We start from the raw sequence: 19,295 nt of genomic DNA on the forward strand, positions 1-19,295 counted from the left end.
GATGCTTCTCTCATATTCTGTGTGAAGTTGATATCACCAAAGCAACAGGCCGTACTTATACTCTGAGCAAAGAGTCCTCAAAGATGGTGGAAGAAAAGTGGTTCTCATACAAAAAAATATTATCTAAGAATCAAAGTGTCTCCTCACATGAGTAGTTCTGAATCAACTTGAATGCAGATCGCAGCACCAGCATATTGGGCATCGTTGACAATATGGCTTTTGACAAAATAATATTAAAAACAAAATGCTATGTATTTTTATATTGAGTTAATTTGGTTATGGCAGAGGTAAGAAAGTGTTATATATAAAATAAAACTTTTTCTCCCCAATGCTATTCATTTCCCAAAACTGATTTTTTTCGTGACGAAATTTTATTATTTGCAGATAATTTTCTAATTTTTTCAGTGTTTTCCAGAGGGGGGAGGGGCAATTATCCAAAATATATTTTTCTAGTTTAGCAATAGCATTAAATAAAATTCATTTACAAAAATTTAATTGCACAATTGTAATGTGTTATCGGAAACTACATGTCCAAACAGATATTCACGGATAAAAATGTCAGCAAAACCGTTTTTGTTTAAAAACTGCAGCCAATTTTCAAATTTTTAGTATGCTTTGAAGTAACGCATTGCATCAAACTTTCAGCAATTGCTACTAGCAGAATGCATACAAAACAATAAAAATTGGCAAATGTTCATGAAATTAGATACAAAAGCTGTCCACAAAATCTCAGTTCACAACCAGATAACGGGTGTCGTGGTCCGGATGACTTGACATGGAATGACTTAGAAGCAGCACATGCAACCGGCACATCAGCCAAAACAAACTTTTTTTCGAGCTATCTATCGTTTATGTCTATTCATGTGGCTTCAGTTTCAAGATGATAAATTTTACAAAAACATGCACCCACAACACAGAGATCCCAGAGCATGAGTATGTGGTCTGCAAGAGAAGAGGGGGTCAAAGTTGTTTATAAGCACTTTGATAAAATCAAAGGATCTGGAAGAAGTTGAAGCTTCTGTCTTGTCAACAGCAGAATGCAAATACTCAAATTCATTGCTTTAACTTGTTCCTGGGGAGGGGGGATCATGTTGATAAATTTCTAGAAAGTGAAGACATAACAACTGATAAAGAAGCTCGAAATATTCAAAACCCTTTGAACTTTCTTACGCTTTCTAGTCTCTCCTGTACCTGCAAAACTATTTCTGAGACCAAATTATTTGCAGAAAATAATGAGTTATCAATCTAATTCTCAGACAAAAGGATTGGGGAGAGGATCACTGATGAGCTTTGTAAGAATGAAGTATCCGAACATTCACAGGAATATTGGGCAGCGAAACTGGCAGAAACGTAAGCAGAAGATATTAACAAGGAAGAATTCACATGAAGTTTAATTTGTAACAATAAATTGGCATTACTACAACTTTAAAAATATTTATCATCCCAGTTTCTGTTTCCTCTGGAGAAAGTAGTTTCAGCAAGCTAAAGCTAATGAAAAAGTTATTTTAGGAGCACAAATGCTCAACAAAGGTTAACAAATCTGAATATGATCTACATAGAGCACCAAGTCGTTTCTGAAAGTATTTGTATGGAGTGTAGCCATGTATGGAAGTGAAACATGGACGATAAATAGTTCGGACAAGAAGAGAATAGAAGCTTTCGAAATGTGGTGCTACAGAAGAATGCTGGAGATTAGATGGGTAGATCACATAACTAATGAGGAGGTATTGAATAGAATTGGGGAGAAGAGGAGTTTGTGGCACAACTTGACAAAAAGAAGGGACCGGTTGGTAGGACATGTTCTGAGGCATCAAGGGATCACCAATTTAGTATAGGAGGGCAGAGTGGAGGCTAAAGATAGTAGAGGGAGACCAAGAGATGAATACACTAAGCAGATTCAGAAGGATGTAGGCTGCAGTACATACTGGGAGATGAAGAAGCTTGCACAGGATAGAGTAGCATGGAGAGCTGCATCAAACCAGCCTCAAAACTGAAAACCACAACAACAAGAGCACCAAGAAGTTACTTTCATAAACTATGATGAGACCATAAACATTTTTTCTTCCAGGAAAGCTTGGAAAATGAAGTTTTAAATTTATTATTTGTAGAATGAGTAATCACATTTATCTTTTGTATTTTTTAAATTGTTTTGACTGCGATCTAAAATAAGTCAATGTTACAAGATCATGATCTTTATTTTGACATATATAACTTAAATTATTATTGTAAAATTAATGATTCTTATAGGGAGGAGGAGGAGGTGAAAGATGGGGCTGGTAATTTAAGCTTGATCCCAGCTCCGGTCCTAGCTCTTGCTACTTCCTCTCCCTGCTTCACGGGCATAAACACGAGAGCACTAATGCCACGGCCAGGTCACTTTTCCAGGCAATGAATCATTCATGAAAATGGTTTCACTTTTGCTGTTCAATGTCAGTACTACAGTATGAAATGGATCACTGATAGAACTTAAAGAGGAAACATGTCTGAAAAAGAGAAATTTGTTAATATTGAATATATATTTAAGTGTTGTTAAATTTCAAATATTGTCATTAAATTCTCCCCACTGGTTGTCCCATTGCAGTTGGATACAATGCTTCCACTGAACGAACCTCTGCGATCACTGACCCACTTCCAAACCATTGACCATAACCTCCCAGCATAAATTCAAGACATTGCTCACTTCGTTCACTGCCTTTCCTGTTTCGTTGCCACAAGACCACTTCTTGGTCAATGTGGATGTCACATCCTTATATACTAATACCCTCCCACCCCACACCCATAGCCTTGGAGCCACAGAACACTATTGATGTTCTCCTGATACCAAACCCCAAGTATCTTTCCTAAGCCTCCTAGCCAATCTTATTCTGATTCACAACTATTTCAATTTTGAAAGCCAAATATATACACAAATCATTGGCACTGCTATGTGTACTTGCATGGCACCATCCTATGCCAACATATAATGGGTGTTCAAAAAGAAACAAGCTGGAGGCATAATTACAGAAGCCAGTACCTGTATGTTAGAATTATTGACCCTGGCTGTTGGAGACACTTGTCCCACTGTGACACAAGGCAGTGAATGGCTGTCTCATAAAATTCCCGGGGTTGTGATGTTAACCAGTTCTGCACATACAGCTGGACGTCGTCGACCCAGAATCTGGCCATTTGCTTATTCCCTCCCCAGCACAGGTTTCTCCAGCATACCCTGCACTTTTCCAATCCCCCTGGCCTAAACCTCTGCTAAACTATGTTTCCACTGCATCACCTTATCTCTTTCCATTCTCTCTTCCATCAGTCCTCCCGCATAAAGATTCTGTACTGCCTTGTCCCACCACTCTCCCTGCTCCCTCCTCTGTTAGGTCTCTCTCTCTCTCTCTCTCTCTCTCTCTCTCTCTCTCTCTGTCTGTCTGTCTGTCTGTCTGTCTGTCTGTCTGTCTGTGTGTGTGTGTGTGTGTAAGTAAAAGTTGTACAGTAAATAGCTCTCACAATAAGAGAATAGAAGCACTTGAAATGTGATAATGCTGGAGTCGACGTGCAGAGTGAATAACTATTGAAGACGTATGAAGTTGAATTGGGGGAAAAATTTATGGGGCAACTCGTCTAAAAGAACGAATTTGTTGATAGGACATCTTGAGGTGTCATGGAATTTTTAATCTGGACATGGAAGGAAGTGTGAGGGTTAAAAATTATGGAGGAAGACCATGGTTCGAACACAGTAAGCAGGTTCAAATGGACATAGGCTGCAGTAGTTACATGAAGGGGCTCACACAGGATACACTGGTGTGGAAACCACCACAAACCATTCTTAGGCCTGAAGATCCCAACAACTCCACGGAACATACAGACATCCCTATGACTGACTGTTTCAATCAATTATATGATTAAGCTCATGCATTATGGATATTGTAGCACACTGTGATGGTCCATTAACTGAACATAAATGTAGACAACTGCAGGACAAATGTAAAAAGAGTGTGGGTATGTTAGTGGAACATAAAGCTATCTGGTGCTGGATTGTAAACAGGGAAGGGGATAGGTGGGTGAAGGACAGTGACCAACAAGGGTTCGAACCAGGAGGTTTACAGGAACATAGGACATAATTCAGAGAAAGTTCCCAACTGCACAACTCAGAAAAGCTGTTATTTGTAGGAAGGATCCAGATGGCACAGGCTGTGAAGCAGCCACTGAAATGAACAGTGTGGTGTTAGGCAGCATGCTCAGAAACTGGGTGGTCAACCCGTTCCTCAGCCATAGTTTGTCAGTGGCCACTCGTGCAGACGGACAGCTTGTCATGTCCATGTAGAACGCAGCACAATGGTTGCAACTTAGCTTTTAGTTCACATGAATGCTTTCACCAGCTGTGTCTTTTAGGGGATAGGGGATGCATGTGACAAACTGGAGTAGATGGTGGTGGGAGGATGTATCGAACAGGTCTTGCATCTACACCTATTACAGGGATACGAGCCACGGGGCAAGGTGTTGGGAGCAGAGATAGACAAGGATATTTTGTCAGTTTGGTTGCTGGCAGAATACCACTATGGGAGGGGGAGAAGGACAGTGTACAGGACATTCCTCATTTCAGGGCATGACCAGAGATAGCCAAGACCCTGGCAGAGAATGTGATTCAATTGCTTTAGTCCAGGATGGCCTGAGTCACACGGGGAATGCTCCTCTGTGAGCGGGCAGTGGTACTTTGGGAGCTGGAGGGTGACTGGAGAGAGTATGCCCATGAATACGTTGCTGTATTAGGTTGGGAGACGTACTTGTGGCAGGTGCTGCCTACAAACAAATCCAAAGTACAGAAATGGGCACCCAAATGGCACTATCCTACACCAACCTATTCATCGCTGATCTACAGTAATCCTTCCTAAGCACCCATAGACCCAAACCCCTAACCGGTTCAGATTCATTAGTGACATCTTCGTGATCTGATTGAAAGTGAGGGCACCCTACCCACACTCATTCAGAACCCCAAAACACCTTCTCCTACATTCACTTCAAGTTGTCCTCCTCAAACAAATAAGCCACCTTTCTCAATGTTGACCTCATAGATGGCTACATCAGTCCTCCGCCCTAACAAACCTACCAACCACCATGAACACCTCCACTTCAATAGCCCCTGCTTCATACCAAGAAGACCTTTCCATATAGCATAGCCACAAGTGACCATTACATTTTTAGTGACAAGTAATGCCTCTCCAATCTCTCCACATATACCAAGAGTCTCACTGAGGTCTACACAGACCTTGGTTACCTTCCCCCAACAATATACAGAAACAGATCTCCTGGGCCTTATCTCTCCCGTCACCCCACCAGCTCTCGAAGTTCCCCCGTCTGGCCACAGAGGCCCAGTCCTCTCAGGACTCAGTACCACCCAGGACTGGAGCAGCTGAGTCACATTCTCTGCCAGGGTTTCTACAACTTCTCATTATGCCCTGAAATGAGGAATGTCCTGCCCACTATTCTTCCCACCCATACCACAGTGGTATTTTGATGGCTATGGTACTTACACAATATCCTTGTCCATCCGTAATCAACCCCTACTCCTAACCCTTTGCCTCAGGGTTCATATCCCTGTACTAGAACTAGATGCAAGCCCTGCCTCATACATTCTCCTACCAACACCCACTCCAGTCCAGTCCAGTCCAGTCTGGTATCAAGCATCACCTATCCCATTATAAGCAGGGCTACCTGTGAAAACAGTCATACAAACTACAAGCTAAGCTGCAACTGCTGTGCTGCAATTCTACATGGGCATCAAAACACACAAGTTGTTGTCCACAAACTGTGGATAACTGTTGTCGACAAACTGTGGCCAAGAAATGGCTGGACCATCCAGTTACTGAGCATGCTGTCCAACGCAACACTCTTTATTTCAATGACTACTTCACAAACTATGCCATCTGGATCCTTCCTACCATCAGCTTTTCTGAACTGTGCGGGTGGGAACTCTCCCTGCAATGTATCCTAAGTTCCCAAAACCCTCAATCTTCATTAGTCACTATCCTTCACCCACTTACACCTTCCCTGTTCTCACTCCAGCACTACAAAACCTTCTATTCTACCAACACATCCACTTCTCCCCACCTCATCCATGTACGCTCACACAAGAAGCACCTCACTGCCCCCTGCCATCACCTTCTCCCTACCTCCATCATCCAGGTTCCTGCTCCCATCATGCACTGTTGCCCACAGTCTGGCCTTGGCAGCCAGAGACACTTTGTGTGTGTGTGTGTGTGTGTGTGTGTGTGTGGTGTGTGTGTGTGTGTGTGTGTGTGTGTGTGTGAGTGAGTGAGTGAGTGAGTGAGTGAGAGAGAGAGAGAGAGAGAGAGAGAGAGAGAGAGAGAGAGAGGTGTTTGAATTTTTGTGTGGTGTATGTCGCCTAATTCAGAAGAAGGCCTTTTGGCTGAAAACTTCTAGCAATCTTTTTGTTGTGCCTATCTGTGGGTCAACATCTCCACTACACAACACATAGCTATCTATGCTTTGTCAGAGGTAAACCACTGTGAAATAAATGCTCTCTGATGATAAAAGATTAATTACCTTCACAAGAACTACTTTGTTCTACGACAGTTAACAAACCACGTACTCATGACACGACATACTGATGTTGAATCTGTTTTTATCATAAATATTTATCAGAATTAACAGTAATCACTACCAGTCAAATTTGTTGGTATTTTGCTTAGAAACTTTAGACTGCAATATGTCATGACAAGAGAAACCTTATTAGAAAAATGTGGCCATACAACATTTATCTTCAGTCATTGTTCTATGGTGTCTTTGTATAGGCCTATACTGAGGATTGTGTGAAGACTACAAGAAGCACAACACATCACAGAATGCTGCTTTGTTCATGGGTCTGCTGTCAACATGAATGTTTAAGAAGTCACTGACAGGCACAATGAATAACTTCTAGTTCACTGATTGTGTTCCTTCGCATCCTGATTTTAAATTAGCATTTCTTTCTGCACAAGTCCTCAGCATTCCTCTCGTCCCCTAAGTCTTCAACTCTTTATTTCAGTTTCCACTTACAGCTCTAATTACATCATGCCATATGAAAGTTTTAACTACACAGGAACATGTTGCTATCACTGAGAATTCTTTCTATCCTGTGCAAAATGTGACATTCCAAGCAGTTCTCTAAAGTCGATGTGACTTACCAAACAAAAGCACTGGCAGGTCGACAGATACACAGACAAACACAAACATACACACAAATTCAAGCTTTCGCAACCAACGGTTGCTTCTTCAGGAAAGAGTTTGGTCTGTGTATGTGCGGATGGATATGTGTGTGTGTGCGTGAGTGTACACCTGTCCTTTTTTCCCCCCTGTGGTAAGTCTTTCCGCTCCTGGGATTGGAATAACTCCTTACCCTCTCCCTTAAAACCCACATCCTTTTGTCTTTCCCTCTTTCCTGAAGAAGCAGCCGTCGGTTGCGAAAGCTAGAAATTCTGTGTGTGTGTTTGTGTGTTTTATTTACTGTGCCTGCCAACCGGCACTTTCCCGCTTGGTAAGTCTTGGAATCTTTGTTTTTAATATATATAGGGTGTTACAAAAAGGTACGGCCAAACTTTCAGGAAAGATTCCTCACACACAAAGAAAGGAAATATGTTATGTGGACATGTGTCCGGAAACGCTTACTTTCCATGTTAGAGCTCATTTTATTACTTCTCTTCAAATCACATTAATCATGGAATGGAAACACACAGCAACAGAACGTACCAGCGTGACTTCAAACACTTTGTTACAGGAAATGTTCAAAATGTCCTCCATTAGCGAGGACACAAGCATCCACCCTCCGTAACAAGGAATCCCTGATGCGCTGATGCAGCCCTGGAGAATGGTGTATTGTCTCACAGCCGTCCACAATACGAGCACAAAGAGTCTCTACATTTGGTACTGGGGTTGCGTAGACAAGAGCTTTCAAATGCCCCCATAAATAAAAGTCAAGAGGGTTGAGGTCAGGAGAGCGTGGAGGCCATGGAATTGGTCCGCCTCTACCAATCCATCGGTCACCGAATCTGTTGTTGAGAAGTGTAGGAACACTTCGACTGAAATGTGCAGGAGCTCCATCATGCATGAACCACGTGTCGTACTTGTAAAGGCACATGTTCTAGCAGCACAGGTAGAGTATCCCGTATGAAATCATGATAATGTGCTCCATTGAGCGTAGGTGGAAGAAACTAAAATGAGCTCTAACATGGAAATTAAGTGTTTCCGGACACATGTCCAAATAACATCTTTCCTTTATTTGTATGTGAGGAATGTTTCCTGAAAGTTTGGCCATACCTTTTTGTAACACCCTGTACACACACACACACACACACACACACACACACACACACACACACACACACACACACATTTTTTCTTCAAACAATCAAGTGGTGTTGTCAGGTCTGGGGAATAGGGGGGGGGCGGCATGCAATCATACAATTGGCGCATCATGGCCAATCCACTGAATCTTGCATGAAGTAAACATTTTGTTCTTGATCATCCTCATTGATCTGTGGTATCGAAAATCGTTCTAACATATCGAAGTACACTGTCCTGTTGATGGTTCTCCCATGGAAAAAAAGGGGCCGTACAATTTGTTCTTGCTCAATGGACGAAAAACATTCAGTTTAGGGCTATCACGAACATGTTGCAATGTTTGATGTGGATTTTCACTGCCCTAAATCCTAAAGTTATGTGTGTTAAGGTTATCACTTAAGTGAAAAGTCAATTCACCAGAAAAAATTATTTTGGCCAAGAAATGTTCATCCTTATGTAATGATGTAACATGTCTGCACAGAAGTTTTCTCAAGCAATTTTGTAGTCAATGTCTTTTACTGCTTGTGCGATCATCAATCTGTACGGTTTCAAATGCAAAAGGTTTCTCAACACATGTCAAACAGTCGTCTATGGAATTTGCAGTTCACAAGATGCACACTGGTTCAACTTCGTAGGGCTGTTGACAAAATATTGTGTCACTCACTCATCATCATCATCAACAGATGTGCTTGGACGACCTAATGATTTCCCATGTCTTACCGAGCACCCTGTTTCTACAGAACATTGATGCCACTCTTAAATTTTATGTCTACCGGGAGGGTCTTTAGTGTACTTAGTACGGAAATTACACTGAACTGTTGTTGTCGATTTCGATTCTTCAAACCAAAACACACAGTTAGCACACTGGGGTACAATGAAGGCAGCCATCTTTAATGCAACTGCCTTTAGCACTCCCTGTGGTGCGATTCAGCTCTAGCGAACTACAAGAGACAAAACTTGATAAACACCCAGTGTTATCTAAGGAGGCCCACTGTTACTTCTCATAGCTGCAATACCAATTTACTCTAGTATAGCATAAGTAATCACCTCAGATGGCACACATACCCCTGATCTAAATCATGACTCTTCGATTTCGAGATGAGTACAAGCCTTGAATAAAACAACCTGAGACAAGCTAGGCTCCAACTTTCTGGAGCTTTGCCATAGGTCTGGGAATAGTAGGTTCCCCTTAAATATGTGAAGGATTCATAACACATCAGAGGCTGCTACTCAGGTGGCCAACTGTGCATGGAGTACACATAAGAATTTTCTAGCTTAGGCTCCAAATAATGATAGCTGTAAAAAGGCCCTGTGTGGCTACAGTAAAACCCAAAGAAGTGCTGCCCCCCCCCCCCCCCTCCAAACCGAATGAAATGATTAAAATCAACTGCAGCCACGTTCACAAAAAATTCCAAGAGGGTTTAAAGCAGTCCTAAAAACCAGTGCAGCTCAATAAAAACTACGCACAAAACACTGGCTATAGCCCAATAATGACAGCAGCCAAAAGGATAAGCTAAAACGCAATCGAGTGACCTGCACACAGACATGTGGTGCAACATACCTCTGCAAACCTACTAAGACCTAAGGACTAGTAGAATCCGTGCCACATAAATTTGCTGCTGTATTGTGTTCCAAAGGTGGACCACCTTTAAGTAGGTGGTCACAATGTTTTGGCTCATCAATGTACATTAGATCTAAATGGCAACAAATGGACCTGACCACAATGAAACTGGTATTGTCAACGATGAGGCAGTTGTAAGCACAACGATTAACAAAGTACAATGGGAGACAAACAAGTAGAAATACTTACATGTTTACAAGACAAGGTAAAGAGGCAACCATATCGTATCTCAAAGAGGAATTCAAGACATTTAGCGCTGGACAGGAGCCTGCCGAGGAGCTGTGATACAAAATTAAACCAATTTGGCTGTCGAAGGGGTGACATGTGAAGCCTTCAATAATAAAATCTTATTGAATGATCTGTCAGAAAACTCACAGAAATTCTGATAATATGTAAAGACTATAAATGGCATGAGGTTTGCTGACTGGACACACACAGGAGGAGGGGGAAAAGAGAGAGAGAGAGAGAGAGAGAGAGAGAGAGAGAGAGAGAGAGAGAGAGAGAGAGAGAGTGTCCAGTGGCTAGTGGTTGGAAGATAAGAACAGATAACTCCTGTATACAAAAGAGATAGCAAAAGCATACCATAAACCTACCACCCAGATATTCTGAAAATGACCAGTCATGAAAAACACAATTTGTAGGTTTCTTGCACGATTTTCTGAAATCTATGGGTCAAGGTAACCAATGTGTTGCAATATTTTTTGATGTTTGAACGCATTTGACTCAGTACCCTTCCAATTCTTATTAACCAAAGTACGATAATTTTACAAGAAAATCTGTTGTGCCTGATAGTCTTGTCTTGTCATTTTCCTGAGCTCAACATCTCACCCATCATAAGGGGATGCAGATGCAGTGTTGCATGGGGTATAGTTGCATGTTTACATCCTGCAGTTAGTTTTCTGAACATACTGGAAGAATTACAAGAGGCGTAGTAGCATTTTCGTGGCCTGTGAGTCACCAGAGTCCTTCGCATGCAGAGATAAATTATGTTTTATTATGTGAGTTAGCTGGTGCAAACTATACATGATCAAAAAAACACCGTACAATGGGGACCAACTGAAGGACATGTGCAGTTATTAAAACACCAACTTTATATTTCAGAGCATGGAGTTTGCTGTCCCACCATCCCAATTTAGGTTTTCCTAAACCATTTCAGGCATGCACTAGGATTGTTCCATCAGAAACATTATAGCTGCATTCCTGTATTATCTTTGTAAAAACACACTTATATTTTCTATGTAATTATGAGCTATCTATTTTCATTGTATTTTGATAACAAATTCTGTATTAGTGCGAGTCAATGCCTGGATGAACTACTAAATAAAATATTGTATGGGGTATCAAATGAAATTTGTGAATGAATTAAGAATTTTTTGGTAGGGAGTAGACACTATGTAATCCGGGATGAAGAGTCAGAGACAATGTAATGTACTCGAGGGAAGTGTGTTGTGACCCTTGCAATACATGTTTTACACTAATGACCTGACTGATAATAGTAGTCTCAGACTCTAGGTACATGATGAAATTACATATGAGTTTGGTACAATAAGTTTTGTAAAAAACAGTGAAATTTTTTTTTTTCTCGTAAACAACTCACCTTACTTTTCGACATAAGTCTCATTAGAGGGATATACTCATGTCCCAGTGATCCTCCAGCTTTTTCCATCACATCAGAATAATAGGTTCTGTCAAATTCTGCAAAATACTTGTCGACTGCAACTATCACTTCCTCATCTGATGAAAATTTCTTCACAGTAAGCGAAAGTTTAAAGTTAGGGAACAGGAGGAGTCACTTGGCACTAACATTAGTGAACAGAGGGTACAAGGTACCAATTCAAAGCTGAATTCGTGTATTTTCATCACTGTTATCACTGATGTGAGGTATGGTGCATTATCCTGGTGAAAGAACACTTTTTGTGTGTCAATCTTGTCTTTCTTCAGCCAACACACATTTTAAACAAACCAACAATGAATCCTAATAGGGTCCTGTTACACTTCTGCCATTTTTCCAAGCAATCTACGAGAATTATTCCTTGGAAATCCCAACATATAGTGGCCATCACCTTACCAGCCATCAAAACAATCTTTGCCTTCTTTGATGCACATTCACCAACCTTTGTCCACTGTTCTGATTGCTATTTTGACTGGTGGATAATGATGATGGATCCAGGTTTCGTCAATGGTCACAAATTTGCGCATAAAATCATGCAAATTGCAATTAACATCGCCAGACACTGTGTTGAAATGGACACGCTTTTGGTCGACTATGAACAATTGTGGCACCCACTTCGCACACTGCTTCTTCAAAGCCAATTCTCTATGTAGGATATTACATACTCACTCAGTTAAGGTGCCTACAGTCTCAGTAACCTCGCGAATTTTTATTCGGTGCTCTTGCATTACCTTATTATGGATTTTGTCAATGGTTTCCTTTGTGGTTACCTCAACTGAATAGCCAGTGTGTGCTTCATCTTTACTGCTTGTCCGACCACATTTAAATTCATTAACTCAAAAGTTCATAGTCTTCAATGATGGTGCAGAGTCTATGTGAATTTCAATTCTGTTTTGATTTGTGAGGCAGTCCAACCATTCAAATTAAAACTTACAAAAAAAAAAAAAAATGGTTCAAATGGCTCTGAGCACTATGGGACTCAACTGCTGTGGTCACTAGTCCCCTAGAACTTAGAACTACTTAAACCTAACTAACCTAAGGACAACACACACATCCATGCCCGAGGCAGGATTCGAACCTGCGACCGTAGCAGTCGCACGGTTCCTGACTGCGCGCCTAGAACCACGAGACCATTAAAACTTACAATAAAAGCACAAAATTATATATGTATTTCTTCCATTTTCAATTGCAGTCTACACACTGGCCAATTCAGTCAGCTCTAACATTGAACTGTATGCAGTACGTTGTTGAAATTTGTTAAATGATCCTTGGAATAATCACTCTTACCAACCACGAATGAACAACAAAAATGTTGCATTCTTCCCTGGAAATTTACCGGGTTAATCAAACCACCCTTGCATAATGAGATATTACCTGGACATAAGAAACTGCAGAAACATCCTGTAAGATATTCATAAGATTGCAACGCGGCAGAGAGACTAATAACTTTCCTTAAATGTACAGAAATTTAAAATTGTGCGATTAACTAAAGCCTTCGACACCACTTGACTCCCAGCCGAACTGTCACCTTTCAACCTAACTTAAAACTTAGGCTATACAAACTGAAATTCCACTACAATCAATGTTCCAATAAACAATCTTAACACGAAATAAAGTATTTTTTAAATTAAAATCAGTGCTCTGTACTCTTATTACTTGCACGCGTATGACAGCACTCACCACGTCATTGAGTCATGGGTCGACGCCAACATCTGATATTGATAGGTTCACTAAACACAAGTTGTGCCCTTCACAAGATGTAATACCAATAACCCCAACTGGAACCAATTAACTGTTACAAAAACTTAGGAGTAATAATTTTTATGCACACGAAATGTGGTGATCACATAGTTGTAATCACAAGTAACAGTTTGCAGACTTGGGTTCAGTGGCAATATGCAACTGCAGTGTCAAATGGACACTGTTTACAAAACACTAGTGTGCCCTGTCTTACAATACTGTGTATGTGTATGGGATCTGTAGCGAACAGGACATCATCTTTGCTTTTTCCCATTTCGCTAGAGGGGTGGCATCATTAATTGGGTTGTGACAATGTTAAGGGGGGCCTCACATGCTCATTATTTATGGCATACTACTGAGTATTGCTCAAAAATATTGAGCATCTGATAGTGATAGTGAAGCTTTGCACAATATATTGAAGGAGACTGGAGAGCTATAAAAATATTGATGTTCGCTCAATACACTGTACCCTGAAAGGACAATATTGTGCAATACATGGCAGTTCCCGCCAAGACTTCACAATTTGTGGACACGCAAACTGGTACAGCAATGAATTATGAATATGAATACATCAGAAAAGACACATGAAGGAAATGATCTACTGAAGTGCATTCAGGGGAGTAGTTTCAGAATGTGTTTAATACTTATGCAGTAAACAGCTCTAGAAACATATGATAAAAGTGTTTCAGTTCAAGTAAATAACAGCACAACAGCTTATTAGTTAGTCTGAGGAAGCAAGAATTATTTGTTGCAGAAATATTTAACAGCATTGCCTACCAATCCTCTACAAAATGTATCTCACTTGCCTACCAATCCTCTACAAAATGTATCTCACTTGCCTACCAATCCTCTACAAAATGTATCTCACTTGCCTACCAATCCTCTACAAAATGCATCTCACTCTTTGTGGAAAGTGAAATCTGACAAGTATCAGACCAGCAACTTTTCGGTGTATATGTGGTTTAATGAAGTTCATCAATTTGTTGAAAGGCTTTCAATACTCATCTAGCACTGTTGCAAGTTCTCTTCGCATATTAGTATGACTGTTTGTAGAACATCTTCCAAGCCACTTTGTTGCCCCTGCTGCTTCCTCTTGCTTTTCTTTTTGCAGCACATAGTTACTGGAACTGCAATACATTTGAGGTCTAGCTCACAGAGCACCAACACATTTGCTAAAAAGACAAGAGTCCTAACTGATGCAACCCAGGCATAAATTCTGTGCAACAATATTGTAGCAATCTTGGCCTCACACTTTGCGCAGAATATTGACAATGGATCTGGAAAATTGCCTGATGGCCACATCCGGAATGGCCAACTCACAAGCCCTTGTCGCTAATCTGCCATGCAGATTCGATCTGTGTCAGGCGTGCCTCCTCAAATTCAGGAAGTGGCACATCTGCTCAACTATCTAGATGGATTATTAATAGCAAATACGAATGATGAGGGATACTGAATGTATACAAAAATAGAGCAGCAATAACCATCCCAGGTTTGTTTGATTTACAGCAGAGCGTCACAGAAATACTAAAAAATCTGGACTGGCAGATGTCTGAAAATAGATATGAACACTTACTGTGCTCCATATTTGATTGGAATGGGAAGAAACTATAATGTGTGCTACAATGCAGAGTATTCCCTGCCATGCATTTCTCATAAGTTTGCAGTACCTGGTATGCAGATGTATTACGACATATAACTTTCATTATGGGATCTCTAAATTCTACATGTGGATAAAAAATGACAACAGCCAGCACACAGTCCTGCTGTGGCCACAGGAGCATTAGTTTGAGTGGTTATGTGTGAATGTGTCTACCACTGCTACAAAAAGAGCTAGTGCTCAAAAGTTAGTGTGAACGCCGTCTCCTGTTATGTGTTTCTGAGATCCACGCATTGATCCATTGCCTTTCCCTTATTTTAAGTACTGTTCCCACACACAGTTGGTTGAAGTCATTCTGCTGCACTCTTTGAGCACCAGCAGCAAGCAGCTGTAGATCTGTACTGTAACTCTGAAGGAATGGACAATAATTTCTCATCACTAGAAATGAAACACAAGTCCGATTACACAAGAATGAGAATGGCAGTGACCAGCGTCTTTTTGGAAGAACTATCTAGGCAGTTGCCTGTGGTGACTTAGGACAACCTATGGACAACCAGATGTGGATTTGAAACCACCTCTTCCAGGCTTGAGATGTCAGTGTCTTATCACTATCACATATGATTTTCTCTCTCTGAATGATTCTGAATAAACAGGAACGTAAAGTGACAGTTACTTTTACTTAGGGGAATGTATTATTATTTTTGTCTTGTAACGCATCATTCACTTTATGCAACTGCACTCTCATCAGCATTACACTTAGATTTTTTGCTGTAGGAGTTCGCTACACAAAGACATGTTACAAAATTGGTGTTGTTCTTTCAACAGTTAGTATTAACTCAACCATGTGCTAACTGCACTGAAATGAACTTCTATTGATATCTACTTCTGCAGGCACGTATTCTTACTAACAGTAAAGCATAAACTCAAAATGGGAACACACAAAATCCAAACAAAGATTGTGTCAACTACAAGGTAAGTCACTTCATGTCCATTTGTACCAAATGAAATCTTATGAGACTTATACACTAAAGGACATGGAATACGCCTTCAAATATTGTTGATCGAGCTCCAACCCAAACAGCATTTTCTAGACACTGACATATGTATAGAACATGAATAAATAATTTTAATTCTGTATAATCTCTGTAACTGACTTACACTTGTAGTCGGGGATCGAGTTGGTCGGGGACCATACCAGTAACGCACGGTCAGAACACTGTTCTGGTCGACGTTCTGTAAAACAGGATAACAGTTTGAACACAAAAATTGTTATAAAATAATAGTAACAAAAATATAGAAAAAGCTGTTACCCGACAGTGGGATGCATTCTGGTACAACAGCCTGATAATCTCGCCCCACGCGAATTTTCTCTGTAAAAATAAGATAACAATGAAATAGCGTACAATTGAAAAGGAAGGTCGTGCGTGTCTACGTGCAACCTACAATAATCCGCGACGCACAAATTCAATCTTCCATACCGTTTTTAGGAAAGCTACAAAGATCTGGTTAATATTAAAAATGATGTTCACACACGGAAGTATAAAGGTATGGAACAGACAGGGAGCAACAATTTCACATAATACAACAATACGTCTACTCAAAAGCGTATAAATGGTAAGCATCTAGCAGAAAATAAAGTATTAATAGTCGCAGGAATAGCATTTTTCCAAGCTTCAGTCTCTACAACTAAGCCAGATGAAGTACTGTAGTTACCTCCTTCTTCTTCGCTACTGGATTCCGATGCATGACCATTTGGACTCGGTCCTCTAGATCTCCGACCATTTCTAGCACTTTCAGTGTTTCTTTCTGCCAATACCATTTTTGACGGCCAACTCAATTAAAAAAATCAGCCCCCTTTAGGTATTTAACCGCAGTGAAATTAAGTTACCACAACCCGTATCTACACCACCGTATACTAGGCTTAGCGCACTTTCGAAGCACCATACAAGACATACGGAACTTAGAATAAAACACTGCTACAAACTCTGGACTGCAACCTCCCGCAAATGAAGGATAAAACACATAAAAAACAGAGTGAGCTTAAAAAAGATATAAAAATCATATAATTACCTATAATTACTCAAAAATTAAAAAGAAATAGTTCATTACCGTTCTTTTGAAAAGAACTCATCTTTTAATGAAGGCTGATTTAGAACTGATGTTCCCGCGGTGCTATTTCATAGGATTCCAAAGATGATAAATATTATCTGTTGGCAATCATTACGAAAAGGAATTGCGATGATTTGCGAATGAAGAGATTGAAGATAATATTAGCGCATCTGTGGAGAAACTGTACGTTGCGTCTGAACATATTTGCTAACAAATCGACGAAAAACATGCAGTAATTTGTTTGGAAGTAGATAACATCAAAGTTAAAACATGACGTCACATTGTACGGTGCTTCGAAAGTATTGATAGCGTGAATTCACGTTGAAACAAGCTACTTTTTTTTGAATTCCTACAATCTAAATAAATGTATTTCAGATCTTCGGTGTATCAGCTTACTTGATACGAAACAGCTAGACGCATTTTGTTATTTTTATAATTTCTCTGTAAAGACAGAAATAAAAATTCAATATATGAAGCAGAAAACTGAGCATCTGATTAGCTTGTTCGCAGATGTTGTTGCAATGTATTTCTGAGGTACTGTGGTCGTATACAAGACTGCGCCAGAAAGACGCAGTGAGCAAGGTTTGGTGAGCGTAGCGGATGACGCACAGTCTGTTAACTGTCAGGGAGCGTATAGAAAAAGGCTTAGGGAAACTTTTCAATCGGAAAGAAAGCAACATTCTACTTGTCAGTGTTACCTAAGTACATAAACAGAGTCGCACATCAGGCGTACCAGGCTTCAATAATAATACTTGCGGTGGAAGTAAATAATATCCTAAATTATATACTGCGTGAGAAATTTACTGTTAGTATGCCATTTCGCACCATTGTATTGTGAAAATTGTACCGTTGCTTTTTGCACGGCATCTGTTTTTAGTTTTTATCCGTGACTTGACACTTAACCGGCGATGATAACGAAGCCCTCTATTTTTAGTCATGTGGTGTAAAGACTTTGCTCTAGTGTCTACAGCTCATTGTGCCTTGCGTCGTAAACAAACATCTTTTAGTGACATTAGTTCTTGATTAGAGGTGATCTCAGTGTTTCCTACATTATATCGTACTACCTTCGTCGCACAAAGATGAAGGTCGTCGCTCTAATAAGTGGCGGAAAGGACAGTTGCTATAACATGCTACAATGTGTGGCCGCAGGACATGAAGTTGTGGCCCTTGCGAATCTTTATCCAGAAAACAAAGGTTTGTGTTCCCAATGCAGTATTCCAGTGGAATTTTTTATTCTCGTTTTACCTACGCTTCCAGCCTATGTTTCGCATTGACTTCTGCTCTGCCCTTGTTAAATATAAGTTAATGTTTTCTCGTGTATCAATAAAGCACAAAGGGTACCCTCTGCTGACGATGCGAGCATGATAATTCATAAGTCGGGTGATGAACTGTTAGAATAGATGAAACTTCTACATGATGTGTCAGTAATAACAAAACAAAGTCAGTGAGCAAAGAAAATATAGTTTTTGTTACTTACATTTTTCTTTTTACCCCCCCTCCCCACTCTCACGTTCAAATGTAGCCATGTTATTTCTCGCTTTTCCCCAATCCAGGTAGGCTAGCATAGTTTGTCTGCTTCTGTTAAGTATGGTCATGCAGGATAATATCCTGAGGCAATTTCTCATTTGGATATAAGGCCATCACCACAAAAAACATGCTATGCTGGTAACAACTTATGTCCAGTAATTTCTTGCGAACAACTGTTGGAAGTACCTAGAAATACTAACTACAACCTGTGGACACTTGGACTCCCCTGCGAAGTTTGACATTGACATCTCTGAAGTATGTTACTTGAAATCAGAAGTGTTTCTGCCAGAGCTTCAGTAATTCCTCAGCAGCTGGGGGTGATCACATGTGGATGTGACTGATGTGTAGACACTAACCCAGTTGCATTACACATGGTGGCTACATCTGAATGTTTCCAGTAAGAGGTTGCTTGCATGCATAGTTTAGAGGAGGATTGAGTGTGACCAGAACAGTATCCAGTCCTGTTGACTTCGGATGTTTTCACTAGGCCTTTTTGGGACAAATGAAGATACCGACACAGCAATAAATTGACCAAAAAGTAAATAAAAAATGAAATAAAATGACAGATTTCATAATGTATTTGGAGTTTTTCATGGGAACATAAGTTGATGGATTAGTAAGAAAACTCAGCTTCTCATACGAACACAGGACACTGGAAAACTCAAGAGATTCCTACAGATGTGCTCTGCATAACAATATCACCTAGAAGTCAA

General features: G+C 40.3%; 2 protein-coding genes across 4 annotated transcripts in view; one reads left to right on the plus strand and one right to left on the minus strand.

Moving 5' to 3' along the window:
• Nucleotides 1–17,588, minus strand: part of LOC126292006 (REST corepressor 1) — a 74,565-nt gene extending 56,977 nt beyond the window's left edge. The window contains exons 1-4 of one of the 3 annotated variants that reach the window (XM_049985791.1): nucleotides 17,056–17,229; nucleotides 16,660–16,936; nucleotides 16,257–16,316; nucleotides 16,105–16,179 (exon numbers count right to left, since the gene is read on the minus strand). In XM_049985791.1, the coding sequence (XP_049841748.1) occupies nucleotides 16,105–16,179; nucleotides 16,257–16,316; nucleotides 16,660–16,765 (241 nt within the window). In that variant the 5' untranslated portion in view covers nucleotides 16,766–16,936; nucleotides 17,056–17,229. Of the gene's footprint in view, nucleotides 1–16,104; nucleotides 16,180–16,256; nucleotides 16,317–16,659 lie in introns of all 3 variants that reach the window. The other 2 variants (XM_049985790.1, XM_049985792.1) reach the window with 2 other exon arrangements.
• A 546-nt stretch (nucleotides 17,589–18,134) lies between these two features.
• Nucleotides 18,135–19,295, plus strand: part of LOC126292005 (uncharacterized) — a 101,310-nt gene continuing 100,149 nt past the window's right edge. Inside the window, exon 1 of the mRNA XM_049985789.1 lies at nucleotides 18,135–18,249. Coding sequence (XP_049841746.1) covers nucleotides 18,135–18,249 — 115 coding nt within the window. The remainder of the gene's footprint in view (nucleotides 18,250–19,295) is intronic.

This window comes from Schistocerca gregaria, chromosome 9 (genome assembly GCF_023897955.1).
Source record: "Schistocerca gregaria isolate iqSchGreg1 chromosome 9, iqSchGreg1.2, whole genome shotgun sequence".
NCBI lineage: Eukaryota > Metazoa > Arthropoda > Insecta > Orthoptera > Acrididae > Schistocerca > Schistocerca gregaria.